Source organism: Pterocles gutturalis, unplaced genomic scaffold (assembly GCF_000699245.1).
Source record: "Pterocles gutturalis isolate BGI_N339 unplaced genomic scaffold, ASM69924v1 scaffold2630, whole genome shotgun sequence".
Classification (NCBI taxonomy): Eukaryota; Metazoa; Chordata; class Aves; order Pterocliformes; family Pteroclidae; genus Pterocles; species Pterocles gutturalis.
This window is the reverse complement of record NW_010143077.1, coordinates 17,960-35,818: the sequence shown is the minus strand read 5'-3', so window position 1 is coordinate 35,818 and position 17,859 is coordinate 17,960. Positions and strand designations below refer to the sequence as shown.

Here is a 17,859-nt window from a genome sequence, read left to right as displayed (position 1 = left end):
GCTCTTCAGAGACACTCACCTCTGCATAGGTTCATTTGGTGGGTTATTTTAAAGTCACATTATCTTATTTGACGGAGATGATTGCAGTTCTTGTCTGTGCCCAGGGGAGTCACTTAGCTGGTAATCAGACAGCCTCTGGCCCTGAAACTATGAAAGGCAGAAATGCATACTATTTTTTTTTTTTTGTTGAATCTTTATTAGCAAACTGGCTGCTCAGCTCCTGCAGGATCCTAGGTACTGCATTTAAAGCCTCAAAGTAACTTCCTTCTAATCATTTAATACCTTTTACTTATCTTCAGTCTTCATCTTCTGCTTTGTCTTTTGCAGCCTCATATAAAATGTTCAGTAACAGTTAAAAGAAAAATAACACATTGGATATCTGTGGGTGAGGAGAAGACTAGCCTCTTCTTAGTGTCTCATCCTTTCTGGAAAGAAAAATCCTATTGCTATCTTTCTGCAGCCAAGCTATTTGAAAAACTCACCAGCTGAACACAAACTGTGTCTTGGTGTTTTGTCTTCCTTTTGTCTGCATCTCAGTGCCACCAATGAAAGGAAGAGAGAGACAGAGCAGCTTCTCACGCTGACGTTGACATAACTTGGCACTTGCTGGAGATTAAAGTGAATTTGACAAGATCTTTATTTCTGAGGCAGTCACAGGGATTTGAAGTGCTGACTTCTGTCAATACAGCAATGGAAGGCTTCTCTGTCTCTCCCTCCTGTGAACACTGTTGCTATGAAAAAAGCAAGAGGCATAGATGAGACAAGAAATTATTAAACGCTTCAAATATTTTAGTCTTTACCAGTATGCCAGTGGCTTCGGATAAAATGAAGAGAGGAAAAAATAATGTGGGGCAACACCTCCAAGGGCTCATAACAATACAGCCATGAATTGTGCAGCTGCATCTGTCCAAAATGTGCAAAAAGGATACCAGTGCCTAGGAATGGACATGTAATGCATAGGGCATGGCCTCCCGTGATTATAAACTAGTATAAAATTTTTAACCTAACAGGAGTTATTTAGACTTAAAGCGATTGAGAATTTGATGTACAAGTCTTACTTTTCACATTTCCTTCTGCCATGAGATATACCTGTTTGCAAATACATATAGCATAGTCTTAGAAGTTTACTGAAAATGAGTCCATTATGAATTGTTAGTCCTCTTCACTGGGTTTGCAGATAGCCCTCCAAGAGGAGAAGCTGCTTTCTTCCAGCCTGTTCCAGTCTGCAAAGGTGTGGCCTCCATTTCCTCCTAGCCCAGACACATTTTCTCATTCTTCCTTTGGACTGTTACAGAGAAACCCCCACAGGGAAGAGGGCACACATAGTTTAAGTGGATCAGGTTCAGCTTAGTCAACACAGGCTTGGACAAAGCAAAGTTTAGTCCCTGCTTGAAGCAGTTTTTGTCCTGTTTTGAGTCTGTTTCCTAAAGGCTAAAACTGTCTGAGTTGTCTGCTTGGGATGAAAGTGGCATGAATCATCAGGGAAACCCAGGGGGAAGTACCTGAAACTTTATATCCTGGCAAACACAGCCAAGTGAGCTAGAAGCAGGAGCAGGAAGATTAAACTCCCAATCCTTGACCCCTTTCTGCTCTGAGTTAGCTTGATGCAGTGCATTTCTTTTTACCCAAATGTCTCTTCAAAGTCACACAATCACAGAATGGTTTGGGTTGGAAGGGACCTTAAAGATCATTGAGTTCCAACCCCCCTGCCATGGGCAGGGACACCTCCTACTAGACCAGGTTGCTCAAAGCCTCGTCCAGCCTGGCCTTGAACACCTCCAGGGATGGGGCATCCATGACTTCTTTGGGCAACCTGTTCCAGTGTCTCACCACCCTCACTGTAAAGAACTTCCTCCTAATATCCAATCTAAATCTACCCTCTTTCAGCTTAAAAACTGTTACCCCTCATCCTATTGCTATACTCCCTGATAAAGAGTGCCTCCCCATCTCTCCTGTAGCCCCCTTCAGGGACTGGAAGGCTGCTATAAGGTCTCTCTGGAGCCTTCTCTTCTCCAGGCTAAACAACCCCAACCCCCTCAGCCTGTCCTCGTACGGGAGGTGCTCCAGCCCTCTGATCATTTTTGTGGTGCTCCTCTGGACTCCCTCCAACAGGTCCCATGTCTTTTATGTTAGGGGTCCCACAGCTGAACACAGTGCTCCCGGTGGGGACCCACAAGAGTGGAACAGAGGGGGAGAATCACCTCCCTCAACCTGCTGGTCACACTTCTTTTGTTGCAGCCCAGGATACAGTTGGTTTTCAGTTGCTTGGGCTGCAAGCACATATTGCTGGCTCATGTTAAAGCTTCTCAAGGGACCAATTGATCTTGTAGTCCCCCTCAATGAGTTCCCAAACTTTACTCAATGTTTTTGTGGGACTTGAAGCTCTTGGACGGCTGAGCTCCATTTAAGCTAGCAGAAGAACTTGGGCCTGTAATGTGCCCTTGCTGCAAAGAAGGCTAATGGTGTCCTGGGCTGCATTAGACAAAGTATTGTCAGCAGGTCGAGGGAGGTGATCTTTCCCTTCTGTTCAGCACTCATGAGGCCTCACCTGGAGTGCTGTGTCCAATTCTGGGCTCCTCATTACAAGAGAGACATGGACATACTGGAGAGAGTACAACAAAGGACCGTGGAGATGATAAAGGGACAGGAGCATTTCTCATATGAGGAAAGCTGGGAGAGCTGGGACCATTCATCCTGGAGAAGAGAAGGATCAGGGGGATCTTATCAGTTGTTATAAATACCTGGAGGAGGAATGTAAAGAAGATGAGGCCAAGCTTTTCGCAGTGGTGCTCAGTGACAGGACCAGGAGCAATGAACACAAACTGAAACACAGGAGGGTCCCTCTGAATGTGAGGAAAAACTGTCTTCCTGTGAGGGTGACTGAGCACTGGCACAGGTTGCCTAGAGAGGTGGGGGAGTCTCCCTCCTTGGAAACATTCAGAAGACGTCTGGACATGGTCCTGGGCAACTGGCTTTAGGTGGCTCTGCTTGAGCAGCAGTGTTGGACCAGCTGACTTCAGAGGTCCCTCCCAGCCTTAGCCATTCTGTGTTTCTGTGAACATTAGGATTTCATCAATATAAATGGAAAAATGCATCACTTTCTCCATGTCTTGTCTGTTTTCACCCTTGCTGGCTTGGGCTGGACTGACAGCTGATGTCAGTCAGCATAGTTCCACTTAACTGCAAGTAACATTCAGAGTTAAGCTGAGCGATTGTTGTCAACAGTCTTGTCCTTCTCTGTTGGACAGCAGAAGGGTTCAGCGTTGCAGTCACCTAAACAGGAAAGCTGCAACTACACAAGAAAAGCATTTAGCGGAAGTACCAAAGAAATCCATCCTCTCCCCTAATCAGAGGACTCAGTAGTTAGGCTGGTTCTTTATTTCTGGAGGCTAGTTATCAATTATTGACCATCTTAATCTTGTTGGTTAAATAATTTCTAGAACAGATTGTTTATACTTAAGGGCTACTGCAAAGTCCCATGCAGCATGTTTTTACATCACTATTTGCCAGAAGCACCAACTTATTCTATCAGAAAGCCTGCACTGAGTGTGCTCCGTTTCCTTTTTTTTGCCCGTGCACTTCTCATGCTATCACTGTTAGCAAGAAAATGTTGAATTTAGCTAACTTTTGGTCTGACACTGCACAGCTGATTCTGCACACTGTGTGACCCTTGGTGTCAAGACTGCAAAGGCTGAGAAGAATGGGTTATCACATCTGCTACTTCCATGAGTTTACTCATGAGTTTGCATTTGCTCTGTGTGTAAATGGAGGCCAGATGCTGTTCCACAAACGTAATTACATTTGTATAATACTGCAGGATTTGGTTTGCAGGTTTGACTCCCAGGGAATAAGGTGGGCAGTTGAGGGTGAGGGAGCCCAGTATCTCCATCTACTTGGGCTTCCTGATTTTGTGTTGGAGCCCAGGGAGTTTCTGCAGGGGATATAAGAGTGAGCTCTTCGAGTTTTTCAGTAGAGTGTTGTGCACGTTAGCTGAAGATGGAGTAAATGTGAGCAGAAGACTCCCACAATGATCCTCTGCAGTGCAGATAAGAGCAGCAGTTCTGAACAGCTGAGCACAGGACGGCTTCAGCTGTCTGGGCTACAGTTGCTGCTCTGAGAGCCACTGTGGTATCCTCCAAAGCACAAGGCTGGGTGGGCTTGCTCAATGAAAGTGCCACAGTGCTGTAGAGAAAACGAAAGTTCTGCACACCTGGGGACCGCTCCTTAAGCCACTTCTCAACTGAGTAAACTATAATGTAACTTTGCTACCATAGGTTTGTGTGTGAGTATTGCATTATCAGTAAAAATTAGATGATTAACTATTAGATGATATTAAGTATGGGCATGTGTCTATTCAAAGGAAGATGGAGGGATGCAGACCTCAGTCCAGAACCTGACCCATAGCATAACTGGGAGCACATGCTGTGTCACCAGTGGTGCACATGGCAAGGACTGGTGGCCCATTTGTCCCCGATTCCTCCTCACAGTGGTTTCATGCCTGCCCTGAGACCAGGTTGCTCTGTGTCAGAGCAGGCCAGAGATGATGCAATGAAAGGTGTTGCATGCACCAAAGTGGGATAACAAGTAGTCATGGCCTGTAAGGGCACTGGTTTCCAAATCTCTTACAAGCAAGGCTGCTACTATCTCTTTGACTAAAATAAGAAGCAGATCTTGCCGTTTATGTGGTCACCAGGGTGTGCGCTGCAGTCTGCACACCTTTATCAATTCTCCACCAGCAGTGTTGGCTGAGTAAAGTGTGTTTTCACTGTAGATATTATTCTGTGTCTGCCTTGCGGTATGTCTTGTGACTTTTAATTTCAGTTTTCCCTGGGAGGAGTTGGGCAACTATTATTGTCAAGTATTTGTCAGATTATCGCCGCTGCGTGTGTGTTTCTTTCAGTCATATTGATCTGACTTTTCGCCAGTGGTTCTTAATGCATTTTTCTTTCCTCCAAGGAATCTGCTGCTTTTTAGCAGAAAATTGTTACATTTTATAGCTGTTTTCCTCTGTGGTTAAGACAGGGCAGTACATGAGGCCAGGACCTCACTTTGCGTTTGGGCCTGACCGTGTAAACGCTTCCGGCAGCATGTTTCTTTTCACATAGCACCAGGTCAGGGCCGCTTCAGCAGGCGGTAGGTCACACCTCCCATTGGTAGACCAGGGTGGAGGCCAGCCATCAAGGGTGCCCCAGCAGACTGAGGTTCGAGGTGTGTTATTTGGCCATGACCTGAGCCATGCACAGCTGCTTCCTGTCCCATGGGCAGGACTTCGCTCTTCTGGGCCATCAAATCACCAAGAGTAATGGTTGCTGAAATGACTTTGTTACCAGAAGTCTGGCTTTTACTCCTTTCTTTCCTGAGTGCAGAAGTCAGTAACCCAGGATCTAGCTCACAGCTGTTGCTGCTTGGTATCCCCTGTGGTAGAGCTGCTTCCACATCAAACACCAGGACCTGCTGTGCCTCCTTCAGTGCCGTATCTCCTCCTGGCAGAGTGCTGGGCTTGGGTCCACCCTGACCGGGGGGAAGACAGGTTTTTATTTATGTTTTATTTTATTCTATTCTATTTTTCATTTAAAAGCTATCCAGCACTTTATCAGTTGAGACAGAAGGCAGTCTTCTGCACCGGCACTCTTATGTAAACATGCTGATCAGCTGAAGCATTAAAGCTCATGTTGAGTGCTGCATCATTTAATCAATGACCAATGTATACTTCAGCATATCTACGGTTGCAGGTGGGCATGGAGGAGTTCCTGCCATTATGTCCAGTTGTTAGGGTACACTTAGACACTGGAGATACCTTTTAATGTATAAGTTATTAGGTAAATGGGCCTTTAATACTCTGTGCTAAAGAGGGAGGTGAACAACAACTGAGTGATACACAATTTCTAGATGTTACTAGCGGTGGCTGCTATTAGTCAGAACTGGAAACTGTAGAGGTCCTATGACCTTTTATAAGTATTTAGCAAAACACTAAATTACTCCTAGTCAGTTGAAAGCAGTTTGGTATTTAATAGTGGTTTATGATTATTTTCAGACACAGATGAGTAAGGAGTTACTTGGGGCAACTTGCAGTTGTCCAACCAAAGCAGCCTGCAGTAAAGATGAATACAGGGAGGCTCATACAGCAGAGATGCTCAGCAGATGGCAGAGGGCTTGCCTAGGGCCTGAAAGAGGAGCTCAGGATGGATGTGGGGTATTACGAAACAGCAGATGTCAAGGGGATGAAGCAAAGGGTTAAAACGAAAGGAGTTAGGCATGAGAGAGTGATGTCCATGCCAGCTAAGATGTCGAAGTGGAATAACATGAGCTGAGCATCAACAAAAAGCTGCCAGGCAGCAGAAAGAGCAGCCAGCAGCTAGGTTTATTTGTAGCTTCTTGGCACACGAGACATCAGGGATGAGGTGTGCCTGATAGCCAGAGGACGAGACACCTTTAGCTTGTAGCTCTTTTGTTTCCAACTGTTGTGATTTATGTGCTGAGTTCTCTGGTCTGGTGCCTCACCTGCCATTAAGAGGGCAACGCATTGCAGGTTTTTTAGGGTAAATAATTTTTCAGTCAGTGTAACCCACCAGTTCCCAAGATTTCAAGACAGTTGGATGAAGTTTTGAATAGACTATTAGTCTGCTCATGGCTGCTCTGCCCATCAGGAGTACTTGAGAAGAAAATTTAATCTTTATTCTACTTAGTGCTGTGCTAGCAAGCACTTGTGAGCAGGCTGTAACTCACAGAGCAACGGGGTGGAAGCTGATGCAGCTCTGTGGCACAGGAGCAGTCTCTGCTCCTAGGGCTGTATTTCATTGTTGGTCTCCCTGGGCAGGCTGTTAGCAGTGGGGGTTTGCCCTCAGTTTTTGCCACTGAAACAGTGAGGTTTTGCCACCTCTTTGCTCCCTAATACAGGTAGAAAGGAGACGTGCAGCTTCGCATCCAGTTTTTGGAGTGAGAAATGAGAGGCATAAGCAGCAAATGACACACAAAACCAACTCCCTTTCTGCCACATGGCAGGGCTTCACAAGCCAGGTCTTTTCCATAAGATGTCCTACATCTGCTCACAGGAGCATGGGAAGCCTAAAACTCAGTGTCCTAATTTAGCCAGGCTGTCTAATGAGACATACCAGACCATCATCAGCCTAAAGAGTTTTTCATGGCTATGACTGTTTTTGGAAATTGCTTCATGTCTGGGTTTTTCACCAGAGCCTCAGAAAATGAAGTAGCCAACACCAGGTGAAAAGTCTTGGAAGGCAAATAATTTCTGGGCTCCTTTGATGCAGGCTGAACACCTCCCCAGTGGGCTGGACTTAGTGCAGACAGGTTTATGGTCATTTTGGACCATTCGTTTGGAAGTGCTGGTACCATCTGGTTATATTTTAGGTGTCTTATTTTTTACCAAAAATTAAAGGTTTTCAGTTATGGTGATGAATAAAAAGACAGAGCTGGACCATTGAGGAGTATGCAGCCACGACCACCTGGTTGCACAGGGGCAAAGGCTGCAGGCAGGCTCGCACCTTACACCAAGTTGGATCAATGGCAGGTTCGCCTGCTTGCATGCTACTATCACTGTTCTCTGCCTATGAAGAGAAGAGCAGGGTGTCAAAAATTAATATTAATAGGATATAGAAATAAAGAGTTGTGATTGTGGTTATTTCATTGCCATGGTAAATTAAAGCAAAGACACTTGATACTTTTTTTCTGGTGAGAAAAAATTGTGGCAAATGTTACCTAAGTAGAGACTAGGTTTCTGGCAACTTTGCAAGTCACATAGCCTGCACTTAGATACAATGTTTATAATGGCTTAATAGTACTTTTTGTTAAAACATATGTTCATTAAAAAAATCTTCAAAGCAATCCATCTTTGTTGTACAGCATGCAAAGGTTAAAAGTCTATAAACCTTAGCCTTAGGCAGGTTTTAATGTTGTATTTGAGTCTTTAAATGCCTGCCTGGAGTGGCATCCACTTTAGGACCACTTTCAGGCTTAGAGAAGTCCTATATATTGAAAAATGAGGCTCTGGCCTTATGTGGGGTTATTAAATCCCCCGCTATTCTTTTGAACGTATCTGTTTATTAGCAGTGCCAAAAGACAAATTTATTCTTTCCCCTGTGGTTTCATATAAAGGCCTGGTGTCCTTCAAAAACAGCAGGAGTTTGTGGTTAGCTTACTAAATTAACAGGGGTGAAAACCAGAGCAGTTTGGTGCATCCATTCCCGCTGGAAAGACTTAGGGTTTTGACTCACGGGGTTTTGTTCCCAAACACAAGGAATGTCTTGTTCCAGAAACATACTCGAATGCAGCAACAGGGGACACGCACGTGGCTGGGGCCACAGTTTTTTTTAGCTTCATAAAGTAGCTACCTCAATAACCTGTAGTCTTTAGGGCATATGTTCCTTGTGGGAGTGCATATGGATCTACATGTCAAAAATAGTAGTGCATAGGATCCTTTTAATGCTTTCAGGCTACTATAGACATTTTTTTTTGTTTCAAAAGGATTTAATTGCAAGTCGATGAAGGGACTTGGATGCTGTGTTACATGCAGAAAGACATGCCTCCCTTCTTGATGCTGAGTATAGAGCTTTTCCGTTTGCAGTGGTATTCACATATTCAGAACTCAAATCCCCATTATCCATTCCTTGAGAGTAGGGCAGACTCTTGTCATAATATTACGTTGTAATACCACCAAAGATAATGAGGTGACTCTTGTTGCATTTCAAAACTGTGTGACCAAGATGAGGATTTGATCCAGCGGCTACCCTCTTCTGGAAGTACTAAGGTGCTTGCAGCTATTTGATATTGAGCTATTTTGGCCCTCAATTGAGAAATAAATAGGTCAGGCAAGGCCTTTGAAAAGAATTTAATAGATACATCTAACACTTGCAGAGAAGCATGAAACTCTCCTTCTAAAATGAAATTGGGTTCGTGAAAGGTCACGGTTATCTTTTAAAGTAAGTTTTTGCATGTCTGCAGAACAAATATTGCATAAAAGATAAGGGTAGAGTCTCTGTTTTACTAATAATGCTCCAAGTTTTCTTTTTTCCTCCAAATTATGACATAGATTCCTGTAAGCTAAGCAACCAGCCTGCTAGATCTGACTTCTGCTTTATTGCTATATAGTGACATACCAAACTAGTAAGGCACCAAGCAGTAAGTACAAGAAGAACCATGAGCTGCCAAAATAACAGGAAAATACTTTTAAAAAAAATATTTTATTGGTGAGTTTTAGGTCCTGCTATCAGTTTTTCAGAAACTATGTGACACAGATAACAATCCCAAGTTGGCTTTACTCTACAGCTAATTTTGCCTTTATAAGCACAACCACTTACGAATTTGGGAAAGGGTCTAAAAAGGACTTCATATATCTTTAAGTACATATAGATATCCATGTAGACAGATGCAGAGATGTCTATACACATAGACCTATCTATCTGTATTTACATATAGATATATAAAGCATTATTAACCATACTTTGTTCCATCTTCAACTTCTACCACAAGTGCCTAATTTGGTGTCACACAAAGTGATTTCACACATGGCACAATGGATGGGGGGGGAAACCTCTGTCAGAAAGGAGTTTAAATGCACCCTTGGGGCTGGCAGCTGAAGCAAAACAGAAGCTTGTCCAGGTCTGCTAAAGCTGATGTGTTTTAGGAGGTGTCCATCCTTCCCCTTGAAGCTCCTTGACCCCCTCAGCCCCATACAGTGCTGAATTGCAGTACCCCTGAAGTGAGATTTGCACACTGCTGTGTTAACAAGAATTGGCAGGTCAGTTACCATTTCAGACCCTTTCTCTAACCCAGCTATGCTGGATAGTAATAGCAGTGAGGCAGTAACAGCTGGGACTCTGCAAGCCCCTCCACAGCCCATGGGACCTGCTGCAGCCCCTGTTGCTGTGGGCTTGCTGCTGCCTGTCTCCTGGGACCACTTGCTGCCAGCTGGCTCAGAGGTGCATGTGCCACAGCAAGCCCCTCTCTGGCTCTCCTTCAGCTGTACCAAGTGCAGTACCAGCCATGCCTGGGGTTCACTAAAGAAGCTAAACTGAAAGAATTGCAGAATTCAAAAGCCTCGCTTTCTCCAAATGTGGAGCAGCCCTGCCCCTGTTTTTTACCTTTGGCTGAACCTGCAGCTACCTGCTTCCTGGGCCATGATCTTAAAAGCTCATGAAGAGGAGCAGGGGCTACCTTACACCTTGTGACCCAAACTTTTGACAGCCTACAGTCCAGACCCTGAGGTCAGGACACTTCCCCACCATGTCATGTCAACACAGCTGCAGCAAGGACCAGCTGGCTTTGGATCAGGGGATATTTGGCTTCATGAGCGGCACATTGTGACTGCAGTCCTGCTCCTGGGCAGAGGCTGCAGCCAGGTGGAGGTGGCCCCAGTTTGCTCCAAGTCTCCAGACACTTCTCTGGGACACTCTGGCTGAGGTAATTCATAAATAAGTGATGGTGTCATTTAGGTCATATGAAAAGTTTGGGTTTGGAAAGCTGCGACAATCCTTGCTGAATATTGGGATGTATATGTGTTTGGTTAAATAGAGGCCCAGAGGATGTTTATCACTGAATAACGCAGCAGAAATAAATGCAGGAAAATCACTCTTTTACAAGTTCAGGACATGGTCTGCAGCCTGTTACGCTCCTGCTCTCACAGAAGCTCCACACCAAGAAAATTGTTTAAGGGAACTGCCCCCTCCAGTGCCTGCAGGAAGGCCTGGAACAATGGCCAATGCAGGAAGGATGTCACAGGTGGATACAGCACATTTGTACCATGATGCAGAGCAGAAGAGAAGTCACTGTGGCTCCAGCAGATGACAGATGTTTTATGACTTTTCAGTATGTTTTGAAAAGCATCCCATGGTGATTGCAGAGCTGAGGATTAATGGTAGGCTGTGTTCACACAGGGTGGTTTTACACTGTAAAGGTGGTATTTTGTGGTCTCCTCACTTCAAAGGTGGGAACTAAAAGAGGCTGAAGTGAAAAGGCAGATGGAGATCAACTCTGCTCTTGGGAGAACAGGAATGGAGATTGAGGGTGAGACTGAAGAAGCTGATACAAGTGGTTAGGGGACTGGGATTTTGAGAGAAGAGGGTGTTTCTTGGGACCAGTGAACCAACGGGCTCTCCAGGCACAGCAGCTGCAGGACAACAGTGGTAGGGACAAGGCAAATCCATGCCCCAGCACAGCTGCTCCCCAGCCCTGTGACGGAGAGGTGTCGCAGCAGCCAGAGCTCAGGGGTTGAGTCTTCATCCTCTCAGCTCACCACAGGAGCCTACCCCAACCCAACAGAGCTTCTGGAAGCCTCCTTGTATCCCTGCCAGAGCAGCAGTCAATGCAGAATACAATTCGGGCTTTTGAGGTGTTCATCAGGGAAGAAGGAGTGTAAAGCAGAACACATAATTTACAACCAAGAGGGAAACCAAAAGAACTTTCAGGCATATAAGGCCAACAGGAAATCGGACAGGGTTAAGATGCCACTGGACAAGGAGTTATGCAGTGTTGCAGTTCTGCTAGTGTTACGAGTTGTTTTGTGGATAGCACAATACTAGTAAATTACTGGGTTCCATTCTCCAAAGGTGATATTTAGACACACTTTTTCACAAGTATCAAAATACTTAATTGGCAGAAAAGTAAATAAATCCTTACCACCAAGTCTGAGCATGAGCAATGCGAAATATCACTGGCTTTTGCCATGAGTATTACATGTCACATTCAGGAGACCAGTTCCAGAGGTAATTGGAGTGGGAGCCTGGAGAAGATGGCCTAACACACTGGCCTTTGCCAGTGGGTTAAGAGCTTGATACAATTGTGAATATGTAGAAAGGTAGCAGGCACGTTGCCCTTTTGAGAACTGAAAAGATCTTAGCTCAATCCCAGCAAGACAGGAGGGGAAAACCTGGAGATCTCAACATGGAAAAAATTGAGACCTTTCCTCCTGTTATTTGAAATGTTTTCTCTGATATAGGCCAACGATTGCTTTGAAATAATATGTGCACCTTCACTAACTCTTCTGAATTATTCCTGTATTCTTTGTGTCTGGTTTTGATTGGTTGAATATCTATGGGCTCATTCTGCTGTTACTTTGGTGTTTGCAAGCTTTCAGATTCACTTCCTGTGCCCTTGTGTTCATATTTGTATTTGTGACTCTTCCAAAGTTTTGCAGAACGTAGCTCATCTCCAAAGATTCATTACTTAAAACCTATTGAGATCCAAATTCTATCTGTTGTCTGTTGGCCATTATTTATTTTCCGTTCATAAACCTGTATCAAGTAACGCCAGGCAGCATTCAGGCAGCACAGCAGCCAAGAGGTGAAGTAAGCCATTCACAGACATGTTGCAGGCCGACAGTCACCCGTAGACACTGGTTGGTGAATCATACTGAGCAGCAAATACATCCTGAACATCAGGATCCTTTCACATGCTGAAGGAAGCGTTGCAATTTTACTCTTTTGATCTGCGTATTGCTCTCTAGAGGCTTTCATCCTAACATGTTTCTTTTTACAATAATTCAGGGACATGTTATGAAATCTGGAATTCTGCTAAATTCAAGCAAACATCTTGCTGAGTATGACATTTAGGATCTTAATTCTGCAACAGAATACGTCAAACATATGGCCACATAGAAACACACTAAAATGGGAATTCGGGGTGCAAGCAGAATCCTGCACATGAGTATGCAGTGCTCTGCTCAGACTGCACAGGAGCACATACGCTGCAGCTGTAAGTGGAAGGGAGACTGCAGCTCCACAGGGTTTTCCTGTCACCTCTGCAGCCTTATAAGGCCATTTTGGGTGAAAGTGCAGAGTTAACAACTAAGGGCAAAAGATTTTGCCTATGGGTGAATCTTACCATGCTAGTTAGAATGTGACTTTTGCCTGGATAATGGTAAGTGCCAGAGAGGGGGTGCAGAAGGAGATACAAACTGCTTCACTATAAATGTTTCTTGTCGAAAATATCCTCGAAGAAATATTTCTGAGAGTCTCAGTTTCATCTTCTTCTGTACCCTATTGGTATTGCTTAGATGGCAGTGACACCCTGTGGTACCAGCTGCTGGTGCAGCGCTCGGCAGTAGTTCATTCAGGAAGTTGGTATAAGATTGCAATAGCAGAAAGTCCAGAGATGGTTTTAATTCATCTTCACAGACCCCATCCTCCTGGAGTGCCTTTGCGCTAAGCGTGATGTACCTTTCTGGATTTAAATGTTCTGGAAGTAGCTACTGTCTCTTTCTGAGCATTTATGCAGTGTCTGCATGGTGAGTCTCTCTGGATCGACTCACATGTCTTAGCTTTACAGCAGGAGGAATGAGCTGTAGTGACAAAATGGTATTGCATCACGGTGCACCTTTGTTGTATAACTTAGTGAAAATGCTTGCTGCCTTCCTGCTTGCCCCAGTGAGCGAGGAAGGCTTGTGGATGAAGGTGACAGTGCTCATCTTGGGGATTTTCTCTCTTTCAGGGGGTTCACGAGTCGAAAGGTGTGACTGAAGATTATTTGAAACTGGAATCCCTGATCCAGAAAGTAGTTTCTCCTTACTTGGGCACATACGGTCTGTATTCCAGTGACGGACCCTTCACGCACTCTTCCTGTATCTTGGGTAAGAACAACAGAGGCTCGATTTGACACAGCACAGAGGGCTTCACCAAAACCTTAGTTCACACAGGGCCAGGGACCACATAAGAGGAGACTGCCAATACTAATGCCACACAGTCAGGCTCCTTTCTAAGGCCGTGCTCTTTGCAATGCGCTAAGTCACAGTGAAACTTGGCAGTGGCAGAAGATGAAAACAGATCATCATAACAGTGCTCATTAATAAATCTGTGAATCTGGAGTGTGTTTAGCATTTCCATTCTACCTTTTTATGAGAAATCTTTAACACAGGATGCTTTATGGACAGTGAGAGGAAGAAGCAAGGAGCCATTTCTAGAGTGCTGAGTAGTGTCTGGTCATTAGTGCCCAAAGATCATACAAGGCTGTTTAAAGCAGGGAAGAGAATAGGAGTTTGTCTTAGAGAAGACTAACCAGTAAGCCTTCAAACATGTGAAAGCTTTCTGCAGAGTGGAAGGTAATAAGGTAAATAATGTTCTCCATCCCACTGGAGATAAAAAAAAGTAGAGTGGACCACACATAGCAGGGGAAATTCAGGTTACATGGAAGGAAAAATCTCTAATGTCACATAAACCACCTCTGGAGGCTGCTGAATCTTCACTGCTAGAGGGGCTATATACATGTCACATACATAAGCATCCAAAAGGAGCGAGGTGGGTAAACGTGGCCCTGCCTGGTGGCAGAGGCTAAGTGAGTGACCTTCTTGAGTGCCTTCCAGCTTATTTTTTTATTATTCTTTGAGCTCTGAAGTATTCAGTGACTTCTGTGAAGGCAAGATTTGGCCAAGATGAAGGCCTTTTGAATGTCCCATGTAGTAATTCAATCTGTTGAAAATGCAAGGGGGATACTACCAGCGTAAATCAAAAAGGAAATGTGGTAGTACCCAAATAATTTAATGCAAATACTGTGATGGCCTTCTTGAACAAAGAAAACAGGAAAAAATAAGTTCAATTGTATGTTTTCTATGCAGTCAATTTAATCTGTTTGCTTGTCAGAAATGGTCAATGAAGTAGCGGTTTTTCCCCTGAAGCTGAATGGAAAAGTGGTTGTGTTGCAACAGGCATTTAAGAAACAAATCAGTTTTATGCGAATAAGTGTAGGCCAGTTATTTATGGCAAATGGTTCAGGATTACTCCTTTGTACTCATTGCTTGCCATTAAAAGGCCACAAGGATTTAAATGGAGCTCCAAACTGATGTTTTCTGAATACAGGCTTTTGTGTGTCAGGACAGAAAAAATGCACCCAAAGAGAATAAAACTCCAGTGAAATGGATTGTTGGACAATAAATGTTGTATTACCTGACTGCAGAAGATAGGAAGGTTTTGGTGGACTTTCCCTCGCTGCAGCCGAAGGTGTAGATCTGTAGCAGTACCCCAGACTAGGTCTTACTATAGTCAGTGAACCTGTATGCAAGGGAGCTGAGTGCGTAGGTCTCTACTGCTTTTAAACTAACACATCTAGTTCTGTGCAACTATTTTTGGTAGCACGGTTTAAAGCTGTGACATATTGTCCTTGGGACTGGTGAGGCCACTGACCTCTTTTCTTCCCTGTCTGGCCAGCACACCCAGCCTTCCCTTCCAGCCAACCCCTGGTGTGACCAAAAAGCAAGAGTTCCTCTTTCAAGGCAGTCCCAGGGAACTTTTTCTGTTTGCCACTCAAACTCCTAACAAAGAAAAAAGTCCAAAAGTGAACTTGGCTCTGCTGATTTCTCTGCAGAGGCAGACACAACTGCAAAATACAATCTTAAGTACAAAAACTGGCTTTTTCAGCAGCACAGCAAGTGTTTGGAATTTGTGTCCAGGTAAGCACGTAATTATACAGAAGTATAGTTTGAGAAGAGACTGGCATTTGTACAGGAAATTGTGTGGTTTGCAAGGGAACAGATAATGTATATGCAGTGGCTGTGGTTGACTTCCAGAGTGTAACTTCGTTCCCTTCTCCAGCCGTGCCTCTTTCATGGAGATGGCAAAGCAAGAACAGCAGGAAGAAAGCTTCAAAAATGAGACAACTTATTCACACCATGTGTTTTTTTTTAGCACCAGTGAGTCTGAGCACTGAGGTCTGCAAAAGCTTGTACGATGGTCATTTTGATCTATCTGGTGGAGAGAACTCCAGCCCTAAACCGCTGGTGGAGGATCTCCGTGCTGACTTGCTGCCACCTGCTGCTCAGACTTTGGAAAGAGCCCACTTGGTTAACAGCAGCATTCATACAATCACTGTCGGAGAGAATGCAGGCTTGTTCCCCAAAAACGTTGCTGTGGGCACTGCCCTCCAATTACCGTTTCCAAATGCTCTTGGTGCTCTCTCCTTGTGCGGTCTCTGAACGATGCTTTGAATCTAAGTTTTTCCAGAATTATTAGTATGACTGTCTGTCTTAATCCCTGTGCATGAAATCTGAAGAGACCTGATTTTGCCAGAGTGGGTGGAAAAGTTAAATTTCAACTACTAGAAAGTAGTGATAAACCTTATAGCCTGAACAAGAACAGAATTGCACTTCCTGTTCTTGTCTAAAGAAAGTATTTGCAATTGTATATCAGGTCTTCCACAATATTTACTGTTTTACTCCAGATGCTGAATTTGATTGAATATAAAGGAATCTCAAGTATTATTCGTAAAGATAAGTTTAGAGTCTTCAATATACTACAGAAATCTGGCAAATCTGAAGCCTATGGATGTGCAAAACCAGAAAAATGTATTCTTTTATAAAAGTTTCCATCATTCAAGAAAAGCTTATGAATATTTTGGCCTTGACTTTTCTTTTGAACATGCATAATTATTAGTACCACTAAAATAGGAGACTTTGTAGATAGTACTCTGCATCTTTCTCTATTTTACAGAGAAGCGGTTCTTCAGGCGTTCAAAATCGGGTGACATCCTCGCCAAGAATCCTGTGGTGCGATCGAAAAGCTACAACAATCCACTGCTGACACCAGTGGCCGAGTATGAAACCGAGGGCATTGCTGCCAACGGAACAGGCATCCGAAGGCACTCTGTTTCAGAAATGACCTCCTGCCTGGAGCTCCAGGGGTACTCCAACCTCACCACCATCATGGACAATGGTTCCAAGAGCTCCATGACTGCCACGAAAAGTTCACTGTCAGGAGACCAGGAGAGGCCCAGCACCGGGTCAGTGCAATGCTCTAGCAAACTCAGCACAGCTGAGCAACAGAAAGGACTCTTCCACTCAATGGACGACCCACATAGGTCTTTTGAGCTGGACAGGGACCCTTCCTTGATTCCAGTTCCCTCTTCTAGCCCTGAGAACATAGTGGATCAGATTTTGGAATCGATCGACTCTGATTCTGAAGGCATTTTTATTGATTTTGGCCGAGGCTGTTCCAATTCATCAGCATACAATGTGGACGTGAACAGACAGAGCATCATGTGAAGGATATTGGGAGACAAACCTTGGCTTTTAATATTATATATGAAACTTACTTATGCATTGAGTCGGACTATGTGTCTATATGTCTAGGGTAGAACCTCTGTTGTAGGTCATCATGGCTGTACCAAAGTTCACAAACACAGATTTACAGCAGGCTGGAATCTGCCGTGAGGGGGAAGAAACTCCAACCACTTCTTCTTGTCCTCATTACTCTGCAGTCGGATTTCCTGTTGTCTTTATAAACCTAGGGGTTCACAAGCTGACAAGTGTCTGATAAAATGCTATTAGTGCAGCTGGCAGTGTTTGTTCAGTAAAACAGCTTAGCAAATAGCTGTGTTCACTTTTAATTTTCTCAAGAGATTTCCTGTAGACAGCAGGTTGTTCTCTGAACTGTAACACCTCAGCCAGAGTGAAAACATATCCTCTTAAAAAAACAGAAAACCCAGAGGCTGTGGGCCTTCATGCCGCAGAATACAATTATAAAGAAGTCTCTTTTCTTTTTCTTGTACATCTTGTATGCACTCCTTTGCCTAATGGTGAGTTAGAGTTCTTGAAGAAAGGCAAATAAACAGAAATGTGCTACCTGATCTCACGCAGTGCCTCATGTCTCATGTTCTGTTTCGCAGACGATACCTTGTGTCTGTGAGAGAGTTGTCTTGAAACTGGCTTTTAAGGCTGTGTTAATTTGCTCTGAACGTGGCACTTACAAGAAATCTGTGCACTGTCAACTCCTGGAGCATCCATTGTATGGAGAGATTCCAGTAGAATTCAACTTACTTGTTTCCTAAATAAATGAAAAAATACGGTCTCTTGATGGAAATCCTCATTATATATTTATATTCTTAAAGAAATACAATAATATCTAGACTGTCAATTATGTATTG

The 17,859-nt window shown here is 44.0% G+C and overlaps 1 protein-coding gene across 2 annotated transcripts in view; it reads left to right on the top strand.

The window, feature by feature from the left end:
• The window catches only part of PRR5 (proline rich 5 (renal)), a 70,142-nt gene extending 52,583 nt beyond the window's left edge, over nt 1-17,559 (top strand). Inside the window, exons 8-9 of one of the 2 annotated variants that reach the window (XM_010084573.1) lie at nt 13,441-13,579; nt 16,428-17,559. In XM_010084573.1, the coding sequence (XP_010082875.1) occupies nt 13,441-13,579; nt 16,428-16,978 (690 nt within the window). In that variant the 3' untranslated portion in view covers nt 16,979-17,559. The remainder of the gene's footprint in view (nt 1-13,440; nt 13,580-16,427) is intronic. The other variant, XM_010084572.1, reaches the window with a different exon arrangement.
• The last annotated feature ends 300 nt before the right edge of the window (nt 17,560-17,859 follow it).